The 18,965-nt window shown below is 52.6% G+C and overlaps 6 protein-coding genes across 6 annotated transcripts; 5 read left to right on the forward strand and 1 right to left on the reverse strand.

Moving 5' to 3' along the window:
• The first annotated feature begins 133 nt into the window (after positions 1 to 133).
• K441DRAFT_667827 (uncharacterized protein) lies at positions 134 to 1,344 on the forward strand. The gene is made up of 3 exons (XM_067649905.1): positions 134 to 638; positions 704 to 950; positions 1,005 to 1,344. Exons 1-3 carry the CDS (start codon positions 241 to 243, stop codon positions 1,275 to 1,277), a joined length of 918 nt encoding a protein of 305 aa, XP_067498886.1. The 5' UTR covers positions 134 to 240; the 3' UTR covers positions 1,278 to 1,344.
• Positions 1,345 to 2,519: 1,175 nt separating this feature from the next.
• K441DRAFT_619789 (MFS general substrate transporter) lies at positions 2,520 to 5,013 on the forward strand. The gene is made up of 4 exons (XM_067645892.1): positions 2,520 to 3,069; positions 3,132 to 3,321; positions 3,374 to 3,506; positions 3,558 to 5,013. The coding sequence occupies exons 1-4, from the start codon at positions 2,845 to 2,847 to the stop codon at positions 4,717 to 4,719; spliced, it is 1,710 nt and encodes a 569-aa protein (XP_067498887.1). The 5' UTR covers positions 2,520 to 2,844; the 3' UTR covers positions 4,720 to 5,013.
• Positions 5,014 to 6,621: 1,608 nt separating this feature from the next.
• Positions 6,622 to 7,455, forward strand: K441DRAFT_681209 (uncharacterized protein; the record flags this gene model as incomplete). The annotated part of the gene is made up of 1 exon (XM_067651448.1): positions 6,622 to 7,455. The coding sequence occupies one exon, from the start codon at positions 6,622 to 6,624 to the stop codon at positions 7,453 to 7,455; it is 834 nt and encodes a 277-aa protein (XP_067498888.1).
• A 2,054-nt stretch (positions 7,456 to 9,509) lies between these two features.
• On the forward strand, positions 9,510 to 9,817 carry K441DRAFT_667830 (uncharacterized protein). The gene has a single exon (XM_067649906.1). It carries the CDS (start codon positions 9,609 to 9,611, stop codon positions 9,789 to 9,791), a length of 183 nt encoding a protein of 60 aa, XP_067498889.1. The 5' UTR covers positions 9,510 to 9,608; the 3' UTR covers positions 9,792 to 9,817.
• Positions 9,818 to 10,217: 400 nt separating this feature from the next.
• K441DRAFT_667831 (uncharacterized protein) lies at positions 10,218 to 10,525 on the forward strand. The gene has a single exon (XM_067649907.1). It carries the CDS (start codon positions 10,317 to 10,319, stop codon positions 10,497 to 10,499), a length of 183 nt encoding a protein of 60 aa, XP_067498890.1. The 5' UTR covers positions 10,218 to 10,316; the 3' UTR covers positions 10,500 to 10,525.
• A 3,037-nt stretch (positions 10,526 to 13,562) lies between these two features.
• On the reverse strand, positions 13,563 to 16,220 carry K441DRAFT_584408 (uncharacterized protein; the record flags this gene model as incomplete). Its single annotated transcript, XM_067644545.1, has 1 exon — positions 13,563 to 16,220. One exon carries the CDS (start codon positions 16,218 to 16,220, stop codon positions 13,563 to 13,565), a length of 2,658 nt encoding a protein of 885 aa, XP_067498891.1.
• Between the last annotated feature and the right edge of the window lie 2,745 nt (positions 16,221 to 18,965).

Genomic DNA, 18,965 nt, shown 5'->3' on the forward strand with positions numbered 1-18,965 from the left:
TGCGATGATTTTAAATAAGTTTTACTAGCGTTTTGCCACCAAATTAACATTTGGTGGCATTTTGGTGTTTAAATCGGTTAAAACCCTATAAACCACGTTATGTGTGGTCGCTAAGGCTGACTTACCTCTGGTTCTCCTCCACATCTTTTTTAAATTTTTTCTTTTAAAAAAAAATAACAGCTTTCCCTCAAGCATCCGATCCAAGACGAAGAAGACCATAACTCTATTGCGACAACGAAAATGACGACCTCTCCGGCATCACGGCACTACGCAGCACGCATTGAATTAGCAGAGAAATTCACCACCATCACAGAATTACAGAATCCTCATCTCGAACTGAGACAATTAGAAGGATATGGGATCCAAGCGTTCGAAATCTCCCTAGAAGACGCAGAGAATTTCCCTACGTACTTCCTCCCGGCACCCAGCTCGAAACTACGCGCGCTAGAAGATCAGCGACCAGAAGTACCAGCCCCACCAACGACCTTCAACGACTTCCGCGAACCTTGCGGGCCCATAGGCAAGTGTTGTCGTGCCAGGACGGTGGGCGATTGCTTGTGCGAACAGCTTCTAGAGAATCGGATTGAGGGGGAGGGAAGGGAGTGTTTGTTGGATTTTACGAGATGGGGAGTGCGAGGGTAGGATAGGGAACCCTACCGCATGGTCCTTGGGGAGATGTGACTGACACCGCACCCGCATTTAGGAAACGGTATAAATACGAATCTCAACTCCGCGAAACCAAAGGCACGACTCCAGATGCCTATCCGCAACAATGGGAACTAGCAACCAAGCTCGATACGTTCGACGACAGCCGTCCGCATATAGCTTGTATATCGCACCATGGCGTCTGGGACGTTAAATTCCTTTTACGGAGTGAGCTTTTGATTGTGATGGGAATGATTATTGATAGGATGGGGTTGCCACTTAGTCAAAACCATCTTGTGTTCCCGGTACTCACAATCCTAACCTTTCAAGCACTACATGGATACTGATTTTTAGTATAGATTCTTATGGTATCGCTAATTGGAACACAAGGCAGGATTATACAGGCACATTTTGATGGGAATAAATTATATGTGGGGTATTCGAGATTGTACGAGTTTAAGGAGTATGATAAGGAGCCGGTGGACTTGTTTCTTAGGTGGTTGATGAATGAGCCAATTGGTGATACGGCTATCGTGGGAATGGAGGAAGAGGAAGGCTCTGGGGCGAGTAGTCAGAGTCTGAGAATCGGAAGTTCATATCAACGGTCGAGGGGTATATCTCTTGCTGCTTGAGCCTTCGGCTCTTGACATGTAGCTTATATCTTCGGCGGGAAGAAAATTTAGAATTAGGTGCGAAGAGTCCTTGAGTGAAGTCTTCTAACTTTAGCCAGCGGTAGTTGTAGACGAGGGCCTAAATCGAGTCGCCTTTGGCTCTCACCAGCTCATCCCCTTATCACCCTAGACTCACATAACATTGCTAATACTGCAAAGCAGCTCACCTTCCCAACAGAAGCAGATTTTCTCTAAGTTAGGATTGGCGTATAATAACCCAATATTATTCTAGCCCTACTGGTTCTCATGATGAAAGAGACGCTGGGGAGAGTGTGTCTAGATATCGAGAACGTGCAAGTGATAGAGTTCAAGTGTCGGCCTGGCGTCGATCACTACCATATAAAGCTTAGATCAGGGGTGTCTTGACCCACCCACTTCGTGTATTTAATGAGGCTCTAAGCCTCTTGCAATGGACTAGAGTTCTCATCTTTGGTCGTCCTGTTCGACATCAAGATGTCAAGCAATGCACTCGATCTGGTTCTCGCTTATTTCGCCAATGACATACTAAGCAAGTTAGTTAAATAAAACCCTGCTGGACAGGAAGACAGGTTTCGTACTGTCAAAATCCAGCGAATGAGATAAGTTATCTAGCGACGTGGAGTATAATGAGGGGTACCAGGCCGCTCTCCCAACTCTAGAGTGGGAAGCATTGCCTCAAGCGGAGAAGATGCTCCTAGTTCCTTTGATTGATGCCGAGCTCTTTGCAAGAGTGGTACTCACGCTCTGACAAAAGATGTTTCGTATCGGAAGCGGCTAGTCTGGATGACAGCGAGAACCGAAGGATTTTGTTCAGGAAATGGAAACAGCCACTTGAAGAATTCGCCGTATCCTTTACACGGCACAATTGGGCCCTTAGGTTATGGATAAGAATCTACCAATTAGATTAGCCGAATCCAAATACCCGTACTTAGAAATATAAAACCAGTGATATTCGTTAAATCCTATATAAAATTACTATATAAGCTCAACCGTTAGAGTTTAGTCGCTCGATATAAGGTAGCTAGCAGCTATCCTTCCTGCAGAACGGTACTTTAGTAACGGTGTAATTGTTCGCGCACGGACCATTCCTCTAAGACCCTGCCGGGTCAAGGGATATTGCCGACCGAGTGGCGGCTAATTTCGGTTACTGTCGGTCTGGCGTCGATCACTACTATGGAGGTGTCTTGACAGCTGATCTTGACTGTTCTCATCCTGAATTGTCCGGTCAACAGCAGTTCGCAGTTTCGCAGTTCCCTTTCAACACCATTCCACCACGCCAAGGTCGATGATGTCATCCCATGAAAGGATTGAGATCGATATGATTGATAACTGTGAGATTATCACAGCGATAACAGCAATGACAGCATCGTGCGTCTGTCGATAGGTCGAAGGCCCCTGCTTTGACTGCGTGGCGTTCAATAAACCCCGCATTTCCAAAAGTCTTTCCAACTCACAATCTTTTCTGATGGCGTTTTCCATCAATCTGCATCTCGATATCGTTCCATAAAATCGGATTGGGGCCGATTCATTTATTACTACCTCCTTCACAATGGCTTCTCCCCAATCCGATGGAACAGTTTCCAATACACAGGCAAATGGGAGCACACCCTCAGCTATTCCCCAGCAGGATCCTTCAACGGGCAATGGCAATCTTGGGGCAGGGCCGGGCCTAAAGGAGAAGAGAATCTCCTATCTAAGCCTGCCAAATAAGGGCCAGCTCGCTATATTGTGTATTGCTCGGATAGTTGATCCCTTAGCTACAAGCTCCATACAAGTAAATGAGGATCCTATCAAGGTTCGACTGGTTCTATAAGTTAGTGCTAAACACTAGAATAGGCTTACCTGTTCTATCAACTTAAATTCTTTGATCCTTCCGCGTCTAGTGCAACTATTTCGACGCAAGCCGGAATAATAGTCTCCGCTAAGACTGCAGCACAGGCCATTACTGGAATGTTTTGGGGTCGATTGGCAGATTCGGATTGGGGTGGAAGGAAGCTAGTGCTTACGGTTGGGCTACTGAGCTGTTGTATGTCCATATATATGCGTGTGCCATTTCAACGTTTGCTTACAAACAATAGGTATCTCTTGTATTGGATATGGATTCTCTAGGCGCCTTGCACCTGCTGTATTTTGGCAGGTTTTTGGTGGCGCCATGAGTAGCAATGTGGCAATTACAAGGTGTGTAGTTGCAGAAATTAACCCGGAAAAGAGGTAATTCTAGTAACAAATACAATCAGAATCAAGTATATTAACAAATACCAGATATCGGGTACGAGCACTCACACTTCTGCCTCTCTTTTCAAATGCTGGTATGCTCATTGGCCCGCTTGTCGGTGGTCTCTTATCCTCCAATGAGGAGGACGGAGCACAAGCAAAGTACCCTTACGCCGCACCAAATATTTTTACAGCTGTAATATATATAATAACCGCTTTGGGGGTAATTTTTGGACTTGAAGAGACACTGGAAAGCCTCCAACATGATCAGCACAGTCCTCTTAGGGATACATGGAGGAAATTTGTTAACAAGGTTTCCGGAAGGGGCTCAAGGTCTCACGGATATACGGCAGTCAGCACGGAAGAACCGTTGAGCTCAGCCTCGCTGGTTGTTGAACAATCACCAACATCGCCATCGTCGAATTCATCGCCTCTACTCCCCAAAACGCCTAAGCGGAAACGAAAACTTCCCTTCCGTCGCATCTGGACATTCAATGTTGTTTGCACTTTATTATCGCATTTCATCATTGCAGGACATCTTGGAACTTTCTCAAATCTCTGGGCCGTTTACCTCAGTACTCCAGTTGAGCGTCCCGAAAACCAGCACCCTCCTATTCGATTCAGTGGAGGCCTTGGTATGCTGCCGAGGGATGTTGGGTTGGCAATGTCACTCTTGGGCCTTATCGGTGTCATTTTGCAGATTGTCATTTACCCACGGCTCAATGATCGCTTCGGCACGATCAGGGTCTGGCATACCGCCTTATTCGTTTTCCCAGTAACTTACATCGTGGCCCCATTTCCATCTCTCGTTGCGTCTTTTAGTGGGAAAACGGCTTTTGTGTGGCTCTCGATGGGCGTGCCTCTAGTGTTGTTCATAACAGGAAGGACTGGTACCACTCCAGCGACTACACTTCTCATCAACGACTGTACACCGCATCCATCCGTCCGTGGGACCATCCACACTGCAGGGACGGTGGTAGGTAATCTAAGCCGATCCGTGTTTCCTCTCGCGGCTTTCGCAATCTTCGGGGCCGGCCTTAGGATTGGCGTAATTGGTTTAGGCTTTTGGTGTCTGGCGTGCCTTGCAATATTAGCGTGCGTAGCAAGTCAGTGGGTCAGAGAAGGGTCAAATGGGAAGGACATTGTTCTCGAGGATGAGGAAGAGGAAGAGGAAGAGGAAAACGGAGAACCTGAAACGCAGAGAAGATGATCGGATTATAGGTCCCCAGACTACGGGATGCTATACCATTATATGTCACTAGATTGTCTGTACATAGAAGATTGAGACTAAAAGCGATTTTGGGGATGAGCAGGAGAACTGCCAGATACCTTGAGCTGATTACCTTGGAAAGTACCATTCGATCACAAAAGAATCGTGTTGCCAACGGTAACAAATTTTCCGCAAGGCGAAGATGTGTAGCTCGCTGAATGTAATTCTTGCTTGCGGGTCAGCTCTCAGGTTCGCAACCAAGGTGAACTATTACAAAACGTAAGACTTGATGACCTCTCAGCTTCCTTGGAAACCGTCTGCTCTGGTTCATCATGGTAAATGCTATGTTTTTACCTAGGGTGTTCTTATCCCCACGTGCTACGCTGCCAAAGACTCCTCAAAATATATGTGAGATCCATTTCCGGAACCTTCGTCGGCGACCTGATTTCGGTTTCGTGTTATTAGGACCAGCAGATGCTTCATCTATCGCCCCAATCATCAGGCTTGCAAATCAATCAGCGAGGCTTCAATATTGAATTGAACTAAATGCCAAGGCTCAATCAATTCAATCAACTGAGAGCTCGCGGGCTTGGCAACGCATTCAATCTGGAGGTCCTGATTAGCTTTATATTATATCTAACTCCTCAGCCCTCTATTCCTCCTTGGCCGTAGTTTAGATTTGGTATAGATCTAGAGCTCTAGGAGTTAAATTAACTAAGATCCACTCTAATCCACTAATCAGAAGACCCAATTCAAATCCACGTCGAACTTGAATCCACACTAGAGCTCAAAATAGACCCCTGTCCAATTATATCACTGTCCACCAGTAAATCAGCTCACTGTATAATCTTACAATAAAAGCCCGACGGAGTCGACATTTTTTAAAAATTCATCACAGTTTAGTTAACTAAATAAGCTAGAATACCCTAGAAGAACTGATTTTGTCTTCTGCATCTTCCCTCAAAGCCGTAGCCGCAGCTACAGCAATCTGTACCTTCCCTCATCATCTTCCTCCCTTCGGTGGCGGAAAATACCGCATAAAGACACCTCACATACACGTTAAGCGTCTTAAAATAGCATTAATGGAATTTACGGGAGAACGATGATACCGCCTTAAGATGCACCTACTATTTAAAACAGCGGAGGCAGACACATCGCCACCGAGAGTCATTACAGAGATCAGGCATTCAGATGGCCAAGACGGAGGACAACTGAACGTGGAGCGGCCTTTTCCGAACTCCGTTGGAGAGAAATGAATGCAGAAGAGAAGCCTGCTTTTCGGGTCTTCAATCAATGCAAGTTGTTGAGCCCGTGTGTTGATTGATCTATGAAGAAAATGAGACTATATATACATGGTGCTAAGAGGCCCCCTGACGATCGTAATCAAATAAACGATTCTGATCTACATCCTGGCCGACACAAGTACAAGAATGGAAGCTTCCTTTTTGAGCTCTCTAATAGGTTTCTTCGACGAGCGGACTTGAAGGAGCTTCCGCCTAACTTTAGTGAAAAAGCAAAGCAATAAGTTCGCAAAGAGAGTGCAAGGAATGTGCCTTCTTTTTGGGCCCTCAAGCATGAACAACAAAGCGCAACGACAAGCATGAGCAAGTGTGGAGCGGCCTCTTCACAACTCCAACGAAATAAAACGAGTACAGAACAAGACACCTTCTTTTTAGGTGCTTAGCACGAATTGTGAAGAAGGAGCGGCTTCGAACCACTATCTCGTGGCAAATGCCTGCTAAACAGTATGCCCATAAACTAAAATTTTGACGGATGTAGAGCAGGATCGAACCACCAACTCCATAGACATGTGTGAAAGCCGAGTTATAAATACACTATAGTATCGAACCGCTAAATTCTAGAAAAGAGTAAACTTAATAAAATAAATACCAATACTAATAAATGAATAGTGAAACCAATAAAATAAACAGTGAAACTAATGAAATAAATAGTAAAACTAAGAAAATAAACGGTGAAACTAATGAAATAAACAGAAATGCAAAGAGAAGTTCGAAGCCGTCAAGTCAGCCGAGAAGACTTGAGGGTAGCAGACCATCAGGCCGCAAAGGTGGTAATCTAGAGCCACTTCCATCCTTCCATCACGCCTTGAATGCCCTTAGCATCCCTATGGAGCTCCCTTTCACTCCTTACCCCTCGACCCGCAGCGCCCTCCCTCCGCCGCGCTACTTTCTCCTCATGGCTTCTCGGTGGACCCATACGGCTCTGTGGTGCACGCTCGAAGGCGGCTTACCGGAATGCCATCCCCCACCACGGCCTGCCTACGCCGCCCCAAAGACTGAATGTCCCGCAGGTTTCCACCACCAGCCCAGGAAGGCATCATCGCACCATCACACTCTCTCCACCACCCGACACCATCCCCAACGCTGCCCCTTGACCTCGGACCACCACGACACCAACTATAACACCTGGAAACCAGAGAAAGGCATTGCAACACCAAGAAAGAGAACCAAACCACGACGTCAGACCATGACGCCAGAGAACAGGACCAGGCCGCGACACCGAACGGCGACACCAAGAACTAGCCAAAACCACGGCACCGGACCACGAAAGCGGGCCACGACACCGAAGAACTGGACCAAGCCGTGGACTAGACGACGACCCCAGAAAAAGAGACAAAAGCACAACATCAAGCCACGACACCAAAGAGAAGGGCCACTCCACGATGTCGGAGCGCGACGCTGGAAAACGGTAGCGGCCCACGGCGTCGAAGGATGACACCAGGAGAAAAGACCCAAACCACAGCGCCGAACCAAAACATGGTATCAAAACACTGGCAAGTTTTTTTTGGTCTTTCCGTTTTCCACAATTTTTTGGCCTTTCTGTTTTCTCGGGGTTTTTTTTTGGCTTTCCATTTTCAGATTTTTGGTTCTTTTCCAGAAATCTTCGAAGAGGAAAAAAGAGCCCCAAAACAGGCCCGAAGCCAAAAGCCCACAACCCCATTACTCCCAGGAGGCCCACCATGCAAGAAGCAGAGCAAGAACAGGCAGAATAAAACAAACCTAAACCACCCCCACCACCTCTACTCCTCCTCACTCTCCTCACTGCTCTCATCAGCAGGAGGAGCAGGAGCAGCATCAGCAGACTCCCCATCGGCATCCGGCCTGACAGCCTTCCGCGCGTCTTCAATGTCCTTCCTAGCCTGCGCGATCTGGCCCAGGATGGCCGCCGGCGATGCCGCCCACTGCGGCTCAGCGTTGTCGTCGGGCTTGGGCAGCCCGGGAGATGGGCCCCACGCAAGCGGTGGCGGTGGCGGTGGCAGCGGCGGCGGCGGCAGGAAGCGGTGGCGAGGCAGGCGCGGGGCGAGGCGGCGACGGGGGGAAGTAGCGGCGGCGGGGACAGAACCGGGGACGAAGGGACCGGGACCGGAAACGGGCGCGGGCGCGAGAGGAGCGGGCGCGAGAGGGCCGAGCGTAGAGAGAGCGGGCGCAACGGGGCCAGGCGCGGAGGGAGTAGGCGCGAGCGCAAGAGGGCAAGGCGCGGGCGCAAGAAGGTCCTCACTGCTTTTATTAGCAGGAAGAGCAGGAGCAACATCAGCAGGAGGAGGCTGCCCAGACTCCCCATCAGCATCCGGCCCGGTAGCCTTCCGCGCGTCCTCGATGTCCTTCCTCGCCTGCGTGATCTGGTCCAGGATGGCCGCCGGCGATGCCGCCCACTGCGGCTCAGCGTCGTCGGGTTTGGGCAGCCCGGGAGAGGGGCCCCGCGCAGGTGGTAACGGTGGCGGTGGCGGCGGCAGGAAGCGGTCGCAAGGCAGGCGCGCGGCGGGGCGGGGCGCGAGAGGGCCGAGCGCAGAGGGACCAGGCGCGGGCATAAGAGGGCCAGGCGCAGGCGCAAGAGGGCTAGGTGCGGGCGCAAAATGGCCAGGCGCGGGCGCAAGAGAGCCAGGCGCGGGCTCCCCGGGAGACGGGTCCCGCGCAGGCGGTGGCAGTGGCGGCGGCAGGAAGCAGCGGCGCTTGCCGCTCGAGGGCAGGGGCGCAATGCGGCCGCGAGGCAGGCGCGGGGCGGGGCGGCGATAGGGGGAGGTGGCCGGGATGAGGGTACCGAGCATGAAGGGATCGGAGATGAAGGGATCGGGGATGAAGGGGTCGGGGATGAAGGGACCAGGGCCGGGCACGGGCGCGAGCCCAAAAGTCGCTGCTGCGGGCCCAGAGAAACCTGAAACTAGAACGGGCGCGGCGGGCATGGGGCCAGCAGGCGCGAAAGGGGGAGCGGCGGGCGCGGCAGCGACAGGCTCAATGGGCCCAGCTGCGGGCCCAGAGATACCTAAAGCCGGGGCGGGCGCGGCGGGCGCGGCGGTCGCGGCCAAGAAGGAGGAGGCAGAGTTTGGCCCTATGGTGTGAGCTGACGCTGTCACCGGCGCCAAGCTTGTCGGGAGGAGGGGCGGGAGGGTGCCGTAGGCCGAGGGGTTGGTCGAAGGTGCTGCCATTGGCACCTCGATGGGTGCTAAGGCTGGTGCGGGCCTCAAGGGAGAAGAGAAGTGGTTGAGTGGAATGGTCAGCGGGACGTCGTCGGGCTTGGGCGCCCCGGGAGGCGGGTCCCGCGCGGGCGGTGGTGCGATGCGGCCGCGAGGCAGCAGGCGCGGGACGAGGCGGCGACGGGCGGAGATGGCGGCGGGGAGGGGAGCGGGGATGAGGGGGGCGGGCGCAGGCGCGGCGGCGAACGAGCCGGGAGCCGTGTCGACGGAGCTAGAGGGCGCCGAGGACAGGAGCGCCGAGGCTGCCGTATCGGGAGGGCTGGCGGGCACGGGGCCAGCAGGCGCGAAAGAGGGAGCGGCCGGCGCGGCAGAACCAGCAGTCGTGGCAAGGGGACCAGAACCAGAACCAGACGGCACAGCAGGCATGAGACCAGCTGGCGCGGCAGCGACAGGCTCAATGGGCGCAGCTGCGAACCCAATGGGCGCGAGCCCAAAGGGCGCTGCTGCGGGCCTAGGGAGACCTGAAGCCAAGACGGGCGCGGCGGTCGCGGCCAAGGAGGCGACATTTGACCCTATGGTATGGGCTGACGCTGTCGCCGGCGCCAAATTTGCCGGGAGGAGGGGCGGGAGGGTGCTGTAGGCTGAGGAGTCGGTCGAAGGTGCTGCCATTAGCACCTTGATGGGTGCTAAGGCTGGTGCGGGCCTCAAGGGAGAAGAAAAGTGGTTGAATGGAATGGCCAGCGGGATGTCGCCGGGCTTGGGCGCCCCGGGAGACGGGTCCCGAGCAGGCGGTGGCGCGATGCGGCCGCGAGGTAATAGGCGCGGGGTGAGGCGGCGACGGGCGGAGATGGCGGCGGGGAGGGGAGCGGGGATGAGGGGAGCGGGCGCAACGGTATCAGGCGCGGCGGCGGACGAGCCGGGAGCCGTGTCGACGGAGCTAGAAGGCGCCGAGGGCAGGAGCGCCGAGGCTGCCGTGTCGGGAGGGCTGGCAGGCACGGCGGAGGGAGCGGGCGCGGCGGTACTAAGCGCAGCGGGCACGGAGCCAGCAGGCGCGAAAGAGGGAGCGGCCGGCGCGGCAGAACCAGCGGGCGTGGCAAGGAGACCAGGACCAGAACTAGACGGCACAGCAGGAACGAGACCAGCTGGCGCGGCAGCGACAGGCTCAATGGGCGCAGCTGCGAACCCAGTGGGCGCGAGCCCAAAGGGCGCTGCTGCGGGCCCAGGGAGACCTGAAGCCAGGACGGGCGGGGTGGTCGCGGCCAAGGAGGCGACATTTGACCCTATGGTGTGGGCTGACGCTGTCGCCGGCGCCAAGCTTGCCAGGAGGAGGGGCGAGAGGGTGTCGTAGGTTGAGGGGTTGGTCGAAGGTGCTGCCATTGGCACCTCGATGGGTGCTGAGGCTGGCGCGGGCCTCGAGGGAGAAGGCAAGCAGTCGAGTGGAAAGGTCGGCGGGACGTCGAAGGAAGGTAGGACGGAGGGCGTGGGCTGGGAAACCGGATCAAACATGACCAGGTCCGACGAGATCCCAGGGGCGGCAAGCAAGCCACGAAGCCGACCGTTCTCTGCTTCCAACGTGACGATCCGATCGCGAGCCTGCTTTGTCTCCCATTGCGCATTCCGCACATCCCGGTTCCCCCCAGCAGCTGGCCCTCGGGCGAGCGCGCGTGGCGCGCTTGCCAGCGAGGTGACTTTAGAGGTCGTCGAGCGCGTGACTGAAAAGTCGACTGAGAGGCGACCGAAGGCCGATCCCTTGACAAGTGGAGGCTTGCGCACACACGAGAGGCCTCGGTGCGCTTGGTCTCCCAAGTTGGAGGAGGGTTGCAGCTTTCGCGCGACCCTCAGCTCCTCCTGAATGACCTTGTGGCTTCGTTCCTCGGTGAAACGCGACTTCGAGCGGACCAACTTATCACGCAAGTGAAAAACCTCTGGGGACGCTTCCAGGCACGACGGCGAGAAATCTTCAACCAAGCTCAAATCGAGCGAGGCCTGCTGACGATACTCCAGGCGACATGCATGTCGGATGCGCGAAGGCTCGCTGGCGAGGTAGGCGTCGCGAAACAGAAGGACCGTCTTCTCGACCAGCGTCTTGATACCGATGGCCAATGCGAAGAGGAAGATTGCAACAAGTTGGAAAATCTCACGGCAGATCTCTCTGTACACTGGGTGGCGAAGAACCGCCCATATCAACTCGGCCAACGCATTGACGAAAATCCACGTCCACCCGACGTATTCTCCCAAGCACGGAGTGAACGACTCAAAAATCGTGGCACCGGTCCTCAGCTGTCTGGCCGGCTTGTCGAAAAGGTTGCCAATGCGCTTGACTATGGTCTTCATTTGTAACTGTGGAGCCCTGCTGGATCCGCTCAGACTGAAGTTCTCGCTGCAGTAGCAGCAGCAGCAACCACACAACACGAGCAGCATCACGAAGCCGAACAGCAACGCCCAGGAAATCCAGTCAACTGCCGGAATCGTAAAGGATGACGCGTTAGGGAGTCGCACCGAAGCGTATACACCGATGAGCCAGAGACGGCAAGACATGAGTGTCGTGATGAAGGATGGCCAACTATCGTCCAAGGGAGGGCCGCCAGCGAAGGAGGAGGTGCCGGTTCTCATTGGCTTGAGGTGGACGAGGGGGCTTGCAGTCATCAATTGTGTCGGAGCGAGTACTGTGGGTTGGAAGCATGTCGCGCAGACTTCATCGATGGTGATAGTGACTAGCTTCTCGATCGTGGGAGGACGAAGGAAGAGAGAAAGAAGGATCCCACTCAGAACCTTAAAAAAGGACATTGTAGTAGAGTCGGCCTGGTCTCGGACGGGCAGGTTAGGACTTGTGGCTTGTTATCTTGAAGACCTGAAGTAGACTTTCAGTGGAGGAGCGAAGTTGGGGGGAAGATGAGAGGCATGTGGGACTTGTAACTAGGACTCGGTTGCCTAGCGTTAGTGTTGTTTACAGAAGAAAATTTTCCTGTCCATGGTGACGGAAAAGTTAAATCAGGGAGAATTGCGCGTAGAGACATAAAACAACTGATTTTGATCGATGATAGGGCAATCCAGACGCCATACATACAGCCTAACGGTAACATGAAGCCTACCGTGGCACCCCTGTAGTAAATGCTCCATGTTGTAGAAAGGCCCTTAGACGTCTTTAGGAGTTACGATGTATGAGAAGAAGTGGATAGAGTAAGGCATGGCGATTCGTTGAAGGTGGTGAGATCCTGCAGGCAAGTATGATGAGGAATTCTTAGGTGCGTACCAAAACACCAAGGAAGAAGTAACAAACACTGAAGTATGGGGTCATTGTCGCGTTAGCTTTAGAGAAACAGATATATGGACCGGTCAGGATCCGCACAGTAACTCTTGGCAGTAACTTTACCTACTGTCCGAATCGTTTGCCAAGTTTAATTCTACCTGTATAAAATCAGTGGCCTAAAGCTTATTCTTTACAGTTATTGACCCGAGTTTACGAATGGTCTACTACTTTCGGGTCCTAGATTTTCAAACCAGCTTCTAATTAGCTTAAAAAAACTTGCGCGCGGTAAGTTATGGCAGAATCCACGTGACAAACATTAAATATTACGCGAGCTGCATTAGCGATTGCAAACTGCACGGAGCTCTACAGAAGCTCGTGTCTCTGCCGACGTCCTGCCCACGCCTCTACCCGCGTCTCTGCCCGTCTCTCTGCTTCTTTAACAGCCTATCTCGTTGTTGGTTGAAAATTTGATCCGTAGTGTGACAGGATGGAGAACGCACAACAGTATTTATAGGACGAAAAAGAGACTGATTATGGGTAAATCGAGGAGGGAAATGGCTAGAGAATACGGAATATATCGACCTACTCATTGCAAAAGGTACTACAAATGGAGAACCCAAAAAGGGCTGATAGCACAAGCATGTCCGCATTACGCATCTGAGCATCTCAGCAAATATATACAATTGACATGCCACGCTTCCCTCAGCCTGCTGTCACGCACCACAAAGAACTTAACCCCTTGGGATATCAACCTCAAAATAAAGATCCAGTCCATTAGATCTGCCACCCCGTCTTCGAGACGGACGAAGCCAAACCAAGAAAATAAAAGTAGAAAAGCCAAAAATGAAGTGCGCAATGCCCCGCACGCCGCTAATGTGTAGATGAGGCTAGCAAGACTAAGCTTGCGGCAGAACGCCGGGAGATGATGTACAAGCATATAGAAAGAAAAATTTGATCAGAAGGGAGTGACGCTGGGCAGGCGATGCAACTAGCTCTGCTGCAAGGCAGAGGCGAAGAAGTGGATGCATGTTTAAATCTCGGAGATGGTATATGGTATCATAAATAGGACTGCGTAGGAAACTGAATGCACTCGGGGAAAACTGATTGGATATGAACAAATGAACTTCTTGCCCACGTTTCTCGACCGTGGGTCACACTCTGTTACCGTGACTTTGTCGAATTTCCTTCTATTGCCTGCACGACTGTTCCGTTTGACAGGCCAACCTTGAAGTTTATCAAGTTGATGTTGAACCCACCCCCTAAGCTCACATTTTTTGCATTGTTGCTGTTGGATTCTAAGAATGTCTGCAGCGCTTCCTGTGCATTAACAGCAGTTTCGAGCTTACGCGACTCCTGCAATATAAGAAGAACGCCTATGCGAGCGAAGTCCAGAGCCGTGGCATTACTCGAAACTGGGAGGGTTGTAGGAACGGATGACGTGGTGGCGGACGTACAGGAGGTGGTTGCGGTTGGTCTAGAAGTTGCAGAGGCCTCATAAATGATGCCATCGCTAGTCACAGCATTTTGCCGACGGGGTAGTTGGCGATTCGCTAGATGCGGTGTGATTGTTGGAAGAGCAGGGAGAGAATACGTCTTGGAGGATAGTATCTCCAGGAGTGGGAGGTTAAATTCGACGGAGCGGGAGGAGAGGCCATTGAAAGTGACGAGCGCGTTCTCAGATGCACAGCTGAGATTGGTAGAGGAGAAGAGAGAGAGAAGAAGAGATGCGTCGAGAGCAATGCTGAAGTTGTTTTGAGCATCGTTGAGTAGGCGAGGGATGGCTGACCCAATAGTAGCATTGTTCGTGCCAGCTATCTCGGTGGTCATGCAGTCAACGTCAGAAGATGTCGCACAATGGCTCCCGGTAAATCCATTCGTACATAAACAGCTGCATGACGAGTCGGGGTTCATAATGGCAACGCCACCATTCTGGCACGTGACGGACGCAGCACACTGACCAGCTTGAGTAGTTGCGGGAGCTGTCGCATTGTGTTGATTCCGTATTTTCGGAAGAACAATAAGAACAATGGGGATGACAACGGCTGCAGCGACGAGCAATAAAAGAACTATGAGAAGTATGATGAAGCCCCAAAGAGACATGCCGCAGCATCTTCGACCACGACCTTGTGACTTAGAATGCTCAGTCTCCTGCATTGAAGCAGACTCCGCAAGCGCAAGGCCAGACGGCCACTTCGATATTCGTCTTGTTGGCGTGTGATCACCTGTGGGTGTTGCAAGACCAGGCGGTGGGAATGAGGCGAGAATATCGGATAGCGACCCAGATCTCCGGTCATGTTCAGCTTTGGCCTTTTCAGTATCGAAAAAGTCCATTCCAAGTCTGCTTGCCGTCCGTCCACGGTCAAGATTCGCCGCGAGCCTTGTTGCGCGTCTGATTAGATCCGGTAGGCTGGTCAAGCTGCCACGAGCTTCAGCCTCACGTACGGCATCTACGTTGAGTCGTGGTGGTCGGCGACTTCCAACCCGATCCGCTAAGGACGTCTGGCGAGTTGGCATCTGAAGCGGATGTGTAGGGGAGGCCACGCCATCTTTTTCAAGATCTCTTGGGCTATGAGCCGACTTGGAATCCGTCGGGATAAGAGGTGAGCGTGACCTTGACAAGGGCGATACTGGCTTGAGCTCTCTCCCAAATTTGTCTTTGAAGTTCTTGATCGAGTCTACAGACTCAGATGAAGAGGATGGATCGAGAAGTCCTGTACCACTGCTGAGTGAGCCGTTTGGAGGGCCTGCAGATCCCCGTGACGAGTTTCCTGACAGGTCTCTCGATGCACCCATGCCAGCTGCAAAAGCGCCGCCAGCCGCGCCAGCTGCCACTGCAGCTTGGGCAACCATCCCTTTCTTTTTACTTGCTGCCCTGTCTTCTGCCCGTAAACTATCCCCAGACTTGATGGTCGTCAAAGAAGGTTTCGTTCGCCTTCCCAGGCTGGCTTTTCTCACCAATCCACTTTGGTCATCATGGTCGCCAGCCCGGGATTCACGCCCATCTTCACTGATTCCCGGTACGTCTTCCTCAGACGGGGTACTACCTTCATCAAAATAGAAATCACTCGCTCCAGATGGTATCACGTTACTTGAAGCATATGAACCATGGTGAGATCTGTTTGTCTCAGATTCCTCGGCAATGGGTGATACATATGACATTTGTGAATAATACGATGAAGGTCCTCTCCGGGCCGACGGAGGTGGACCAAGATTGGGACTTCGTCGTGGCAATGGATGTGCTATCGGTACAGGAAAGTCTGGTATTGATCCTAGCGAAGATGCGGTTGAAGCTGCAGAAGGGGTTAAGGGTCCCGATGAGCTTGTCGCATAAGTAGGCGACAAAAAGTCATCATCCTGATACATGCTCTCCGAAGATCGTGGAGCAGCTTGAGGTGGTGGTGGTTGTTGGATATAAAGGTCTAAGGGCCTCGACGAATCTAATATTGCCGGAACATAATTTGGTCGCGGTGGCCGTTGAGGTGGTCCACGTGTCTGAGGCTGATTGCCTCCTGCCATGATGTTGTCGGTATCATTCGCCAATGGCCATTGAGGGGTAGGCGACACTGCAGACACATTTTCACTACTTGACGGAGGCGTTGGCATCTGCTGCGGGCGCGATTTTGCATTTTGGGCTGAGAATTGCGACACCAATTGATTGGGTCGACTGGGCAGTCCTATTACTCGTGGCCTATCAGCGGGTGTGTCTTGCATTTGAACCTTCTGCGCTGCTTGCAGTCGTTCTCGCGCTGCGCGTACGGACCCTCTCCTCGCCATGGAATCGTCACCGCCCCTCCTCCCATCTGGAGTGCTTGAAGGCATACCAGTGTGTCGTGGGTCGTAACTCATCTATCTCTCGAGAAGGAATGGTGGATGTTGGTTGTGTCTGTAGACCGACAGAGTCCGTGATATCGGCCGAGAGTGTTTGTAAATATCTGAAGACTGCTAGGACCCTGCGGAAAGCTACAAATTGTGAATCCCTTGTGTTTGTATCTCGCCTCGTAAAACCTAGCCGGCCGCTGTACTCCAGAGTTTTGCATCCGCTAGCCGGGGGAAAACGAATAGCGTGAAGGTTTCCAGCCCCAAAAGAAGGTGAATGTGGAGACCCCGAGAGGGTAGATTCGGAATTGACTCAAGTATATTCCAAATCTTGAAGTATTGAGCAAAGTCTCACCCGGTGACCGACTGCCAATGGCTCAAGAAGTAATACTAGAGGGGCCGCTGTCACGCAACAGCGAGAGCGGAATCCAGGATTCAGTGCGGGAAGCTAACGGACGACTACTTCCCGGGTTGAAGTCTTGGAGCAAGGCTCAGTTTCAGACGATTTTGTACGGTATGTGCACGCAACAGGGTTGAGATCCCAGAAATTATGAATTATAAGAACCTGCTCATCCCATTCTGATCAGAAGAATCCGTAACATAACAGGAATCAGATAAGATGGCAAGGGGGCGGAAAGGATTATTGGTCTCGGGGCAATAGTTTAGGACAATGCAGTTAACAGAGCAGCATGAAACCAGACAAGGGTAACTATCAATGAACGGTATTCTGAGAGGATAGCAGGGCAAAGAAAATAATGGTCCAGCGATTGGGAGCAGCGGCTTGTAACAGATGGTGCTCTAGACACCTAATCGAGACTTCCAAAGGCGGGTTTCAGAAAAAAAGGCCCAACGTACGTGATCATCGCATTGTCATGGCTGCAAACCGAGGTGGTGTTCAAACAGCTGATGTCGGAGGAAGTGCGTCTGCGAAGTGTTGAGGTGGGTATCGAGGGAATTTCCCAACTGTGATTTGAATGGCAGCTAGCGTTGCGACTCTTTGCGGCGACAGATACATGTAACTCCTACTTTCCCACGCGAATTGGAGCGAGGCGAAGCGATTAAGGCGTGGAGGAGGGAAGTTAACGAGAGGAAGAAGGGCAAAAACACCAAACACAAACTTCACCAAAGAGAGAGAGCTTCAAGCCCGGTGGGAATGACGCCTCAAGGTACCTGAGGATGAGGAATGAGGAGAGGAGACAGTCGAAGAAGCTAGCTGGACTTTCTCGTGCAGGAAGCCTGGCTGTGTGGCCCATCTCAGGTCAGGCGCACTGACGGGGACAAGGTAGAGTGCAGCGCTGCATCAGCTTTTCTTGGTAGAAGCGAGAAGCCAACGGAACGACGATGGAGAGTTCCAGGGGCTTTTGTGCCGCGCTGGCCGGGGACTTGATAGGAGTGCTCGATAGGCCATGGTGGGCCATGGTGCGACAATAGCGTCCTGCAAACAAGCCTGGCATGCCTGGCACGAAAGGGCAAAGCCTGGCCCGCCACCACCAAAGACCAAAAGATGCATCGCGGGGCCGAACGATGATCCCCAATAATACAATAAAAGACCAGAACGGCCACCAAAGCCAGCGTGAGAGCTGCGGAACGCCCCAGCGGCCCAGTTTGCACCACGGCCAGCGAGCAGTTATTGTGTGCGTTGGGGCGCATTCCTCCCCGTATTCTCTTGAATGTCTGGCATAAATTCTCCTCCCGAGATGAGTGCCACTGCCCGCGACCGTGCGTTTGACGAAATGTCGCGGGAACATCCTGGGGTGCTGCCAGGAGTCTGTTCTACTTAAGTATAATTACGACATAACAAGTACCTGTAGGCCTGCGGAGCGGTGTTGGAGCGGTGTTAGGCAGTGCCGAAGAAGTTCTACCTCGTCGCGTACAACGAGCCGAAGCTGGTCGCTCGTCTGCTTGAGGCCTACTTTGTGAGCGATGCGATGCACATGCACATGGTGTACAGTGTGCAGGTCGGCGAACCAGCACGGCACTTCCCAGCATGGTGAAATTGCCCAGGGTGGCGTGCCTGGTTGCCCGCAAGGCTTGCAATAACGATCCGGCCTCGTGGAATCCACTCTCCACCGACAAAAAGAGGCACCGCCGCATGCTCTCCATCGCCATTTCAAGCCATACGAGATGATGGGGGTGATTAATCCCGCTAGAGGGATCGGATGGACCCTCAGGGCTATTCATAGCAAAGAGGCTCTATTCCAAGATAAAGAGCGGTAAGAAAGACAGATCTGAGATGACAGACAGCCTTGCTTAGGGCACGTTTGGTACGCTTTGTACTCTATTTCCATCTCACTTCGCGTCGCAACATCTCTACCAGGTTTATCCCTTCTCACTCCCACGCTCCTTCTGTCAACCCCTTCTGTTAGCCACGCCCGTTTCTGTTCCTGCAAGTCCTGCAAGTCCTGCTTTCCATCTCAACGAAAGACTGCAAAATTCAGTCTGTTGCGCAGCCTTTCAAGAAGCTGCTCGCCATGATGCCAAGCTACAGCCTCTTCCCCATGTCCACTGTGATGCCATGTTGTGTTCGGTCAAATCTTGTTCTCATTGCACAATCAACTCTGTTTCGAATCTATTGTGCTGCCTCATTCGTTGAACATATCCCGGCCCAGATCAGCCAGCAATACCATCGATCCCAGTGCATGTCTACGCTCTCTGCGAACCCATCGCCGTTGTGTCCCTGGTGCGCCATGCGACCGCTCCGTGAAGTGAGTGTGATTTGCCTCGATCGGCGAATCAGATAGCAATGCA

Source organism: Cenococcum geophilum (assembly GCF_001692895.1).
Source record: "Cenococcum geophilum 1.58 unplaced genomic scaffold K441scaffold_57, whole genome shotgun sequence".
Taxonomy (NCBI): Eukaryota; Fungi; Ascomycota; class Dothideomycetes; order Gloniales; family Gloniaceae; genus Cenococcum; species Cenococcum geophilum.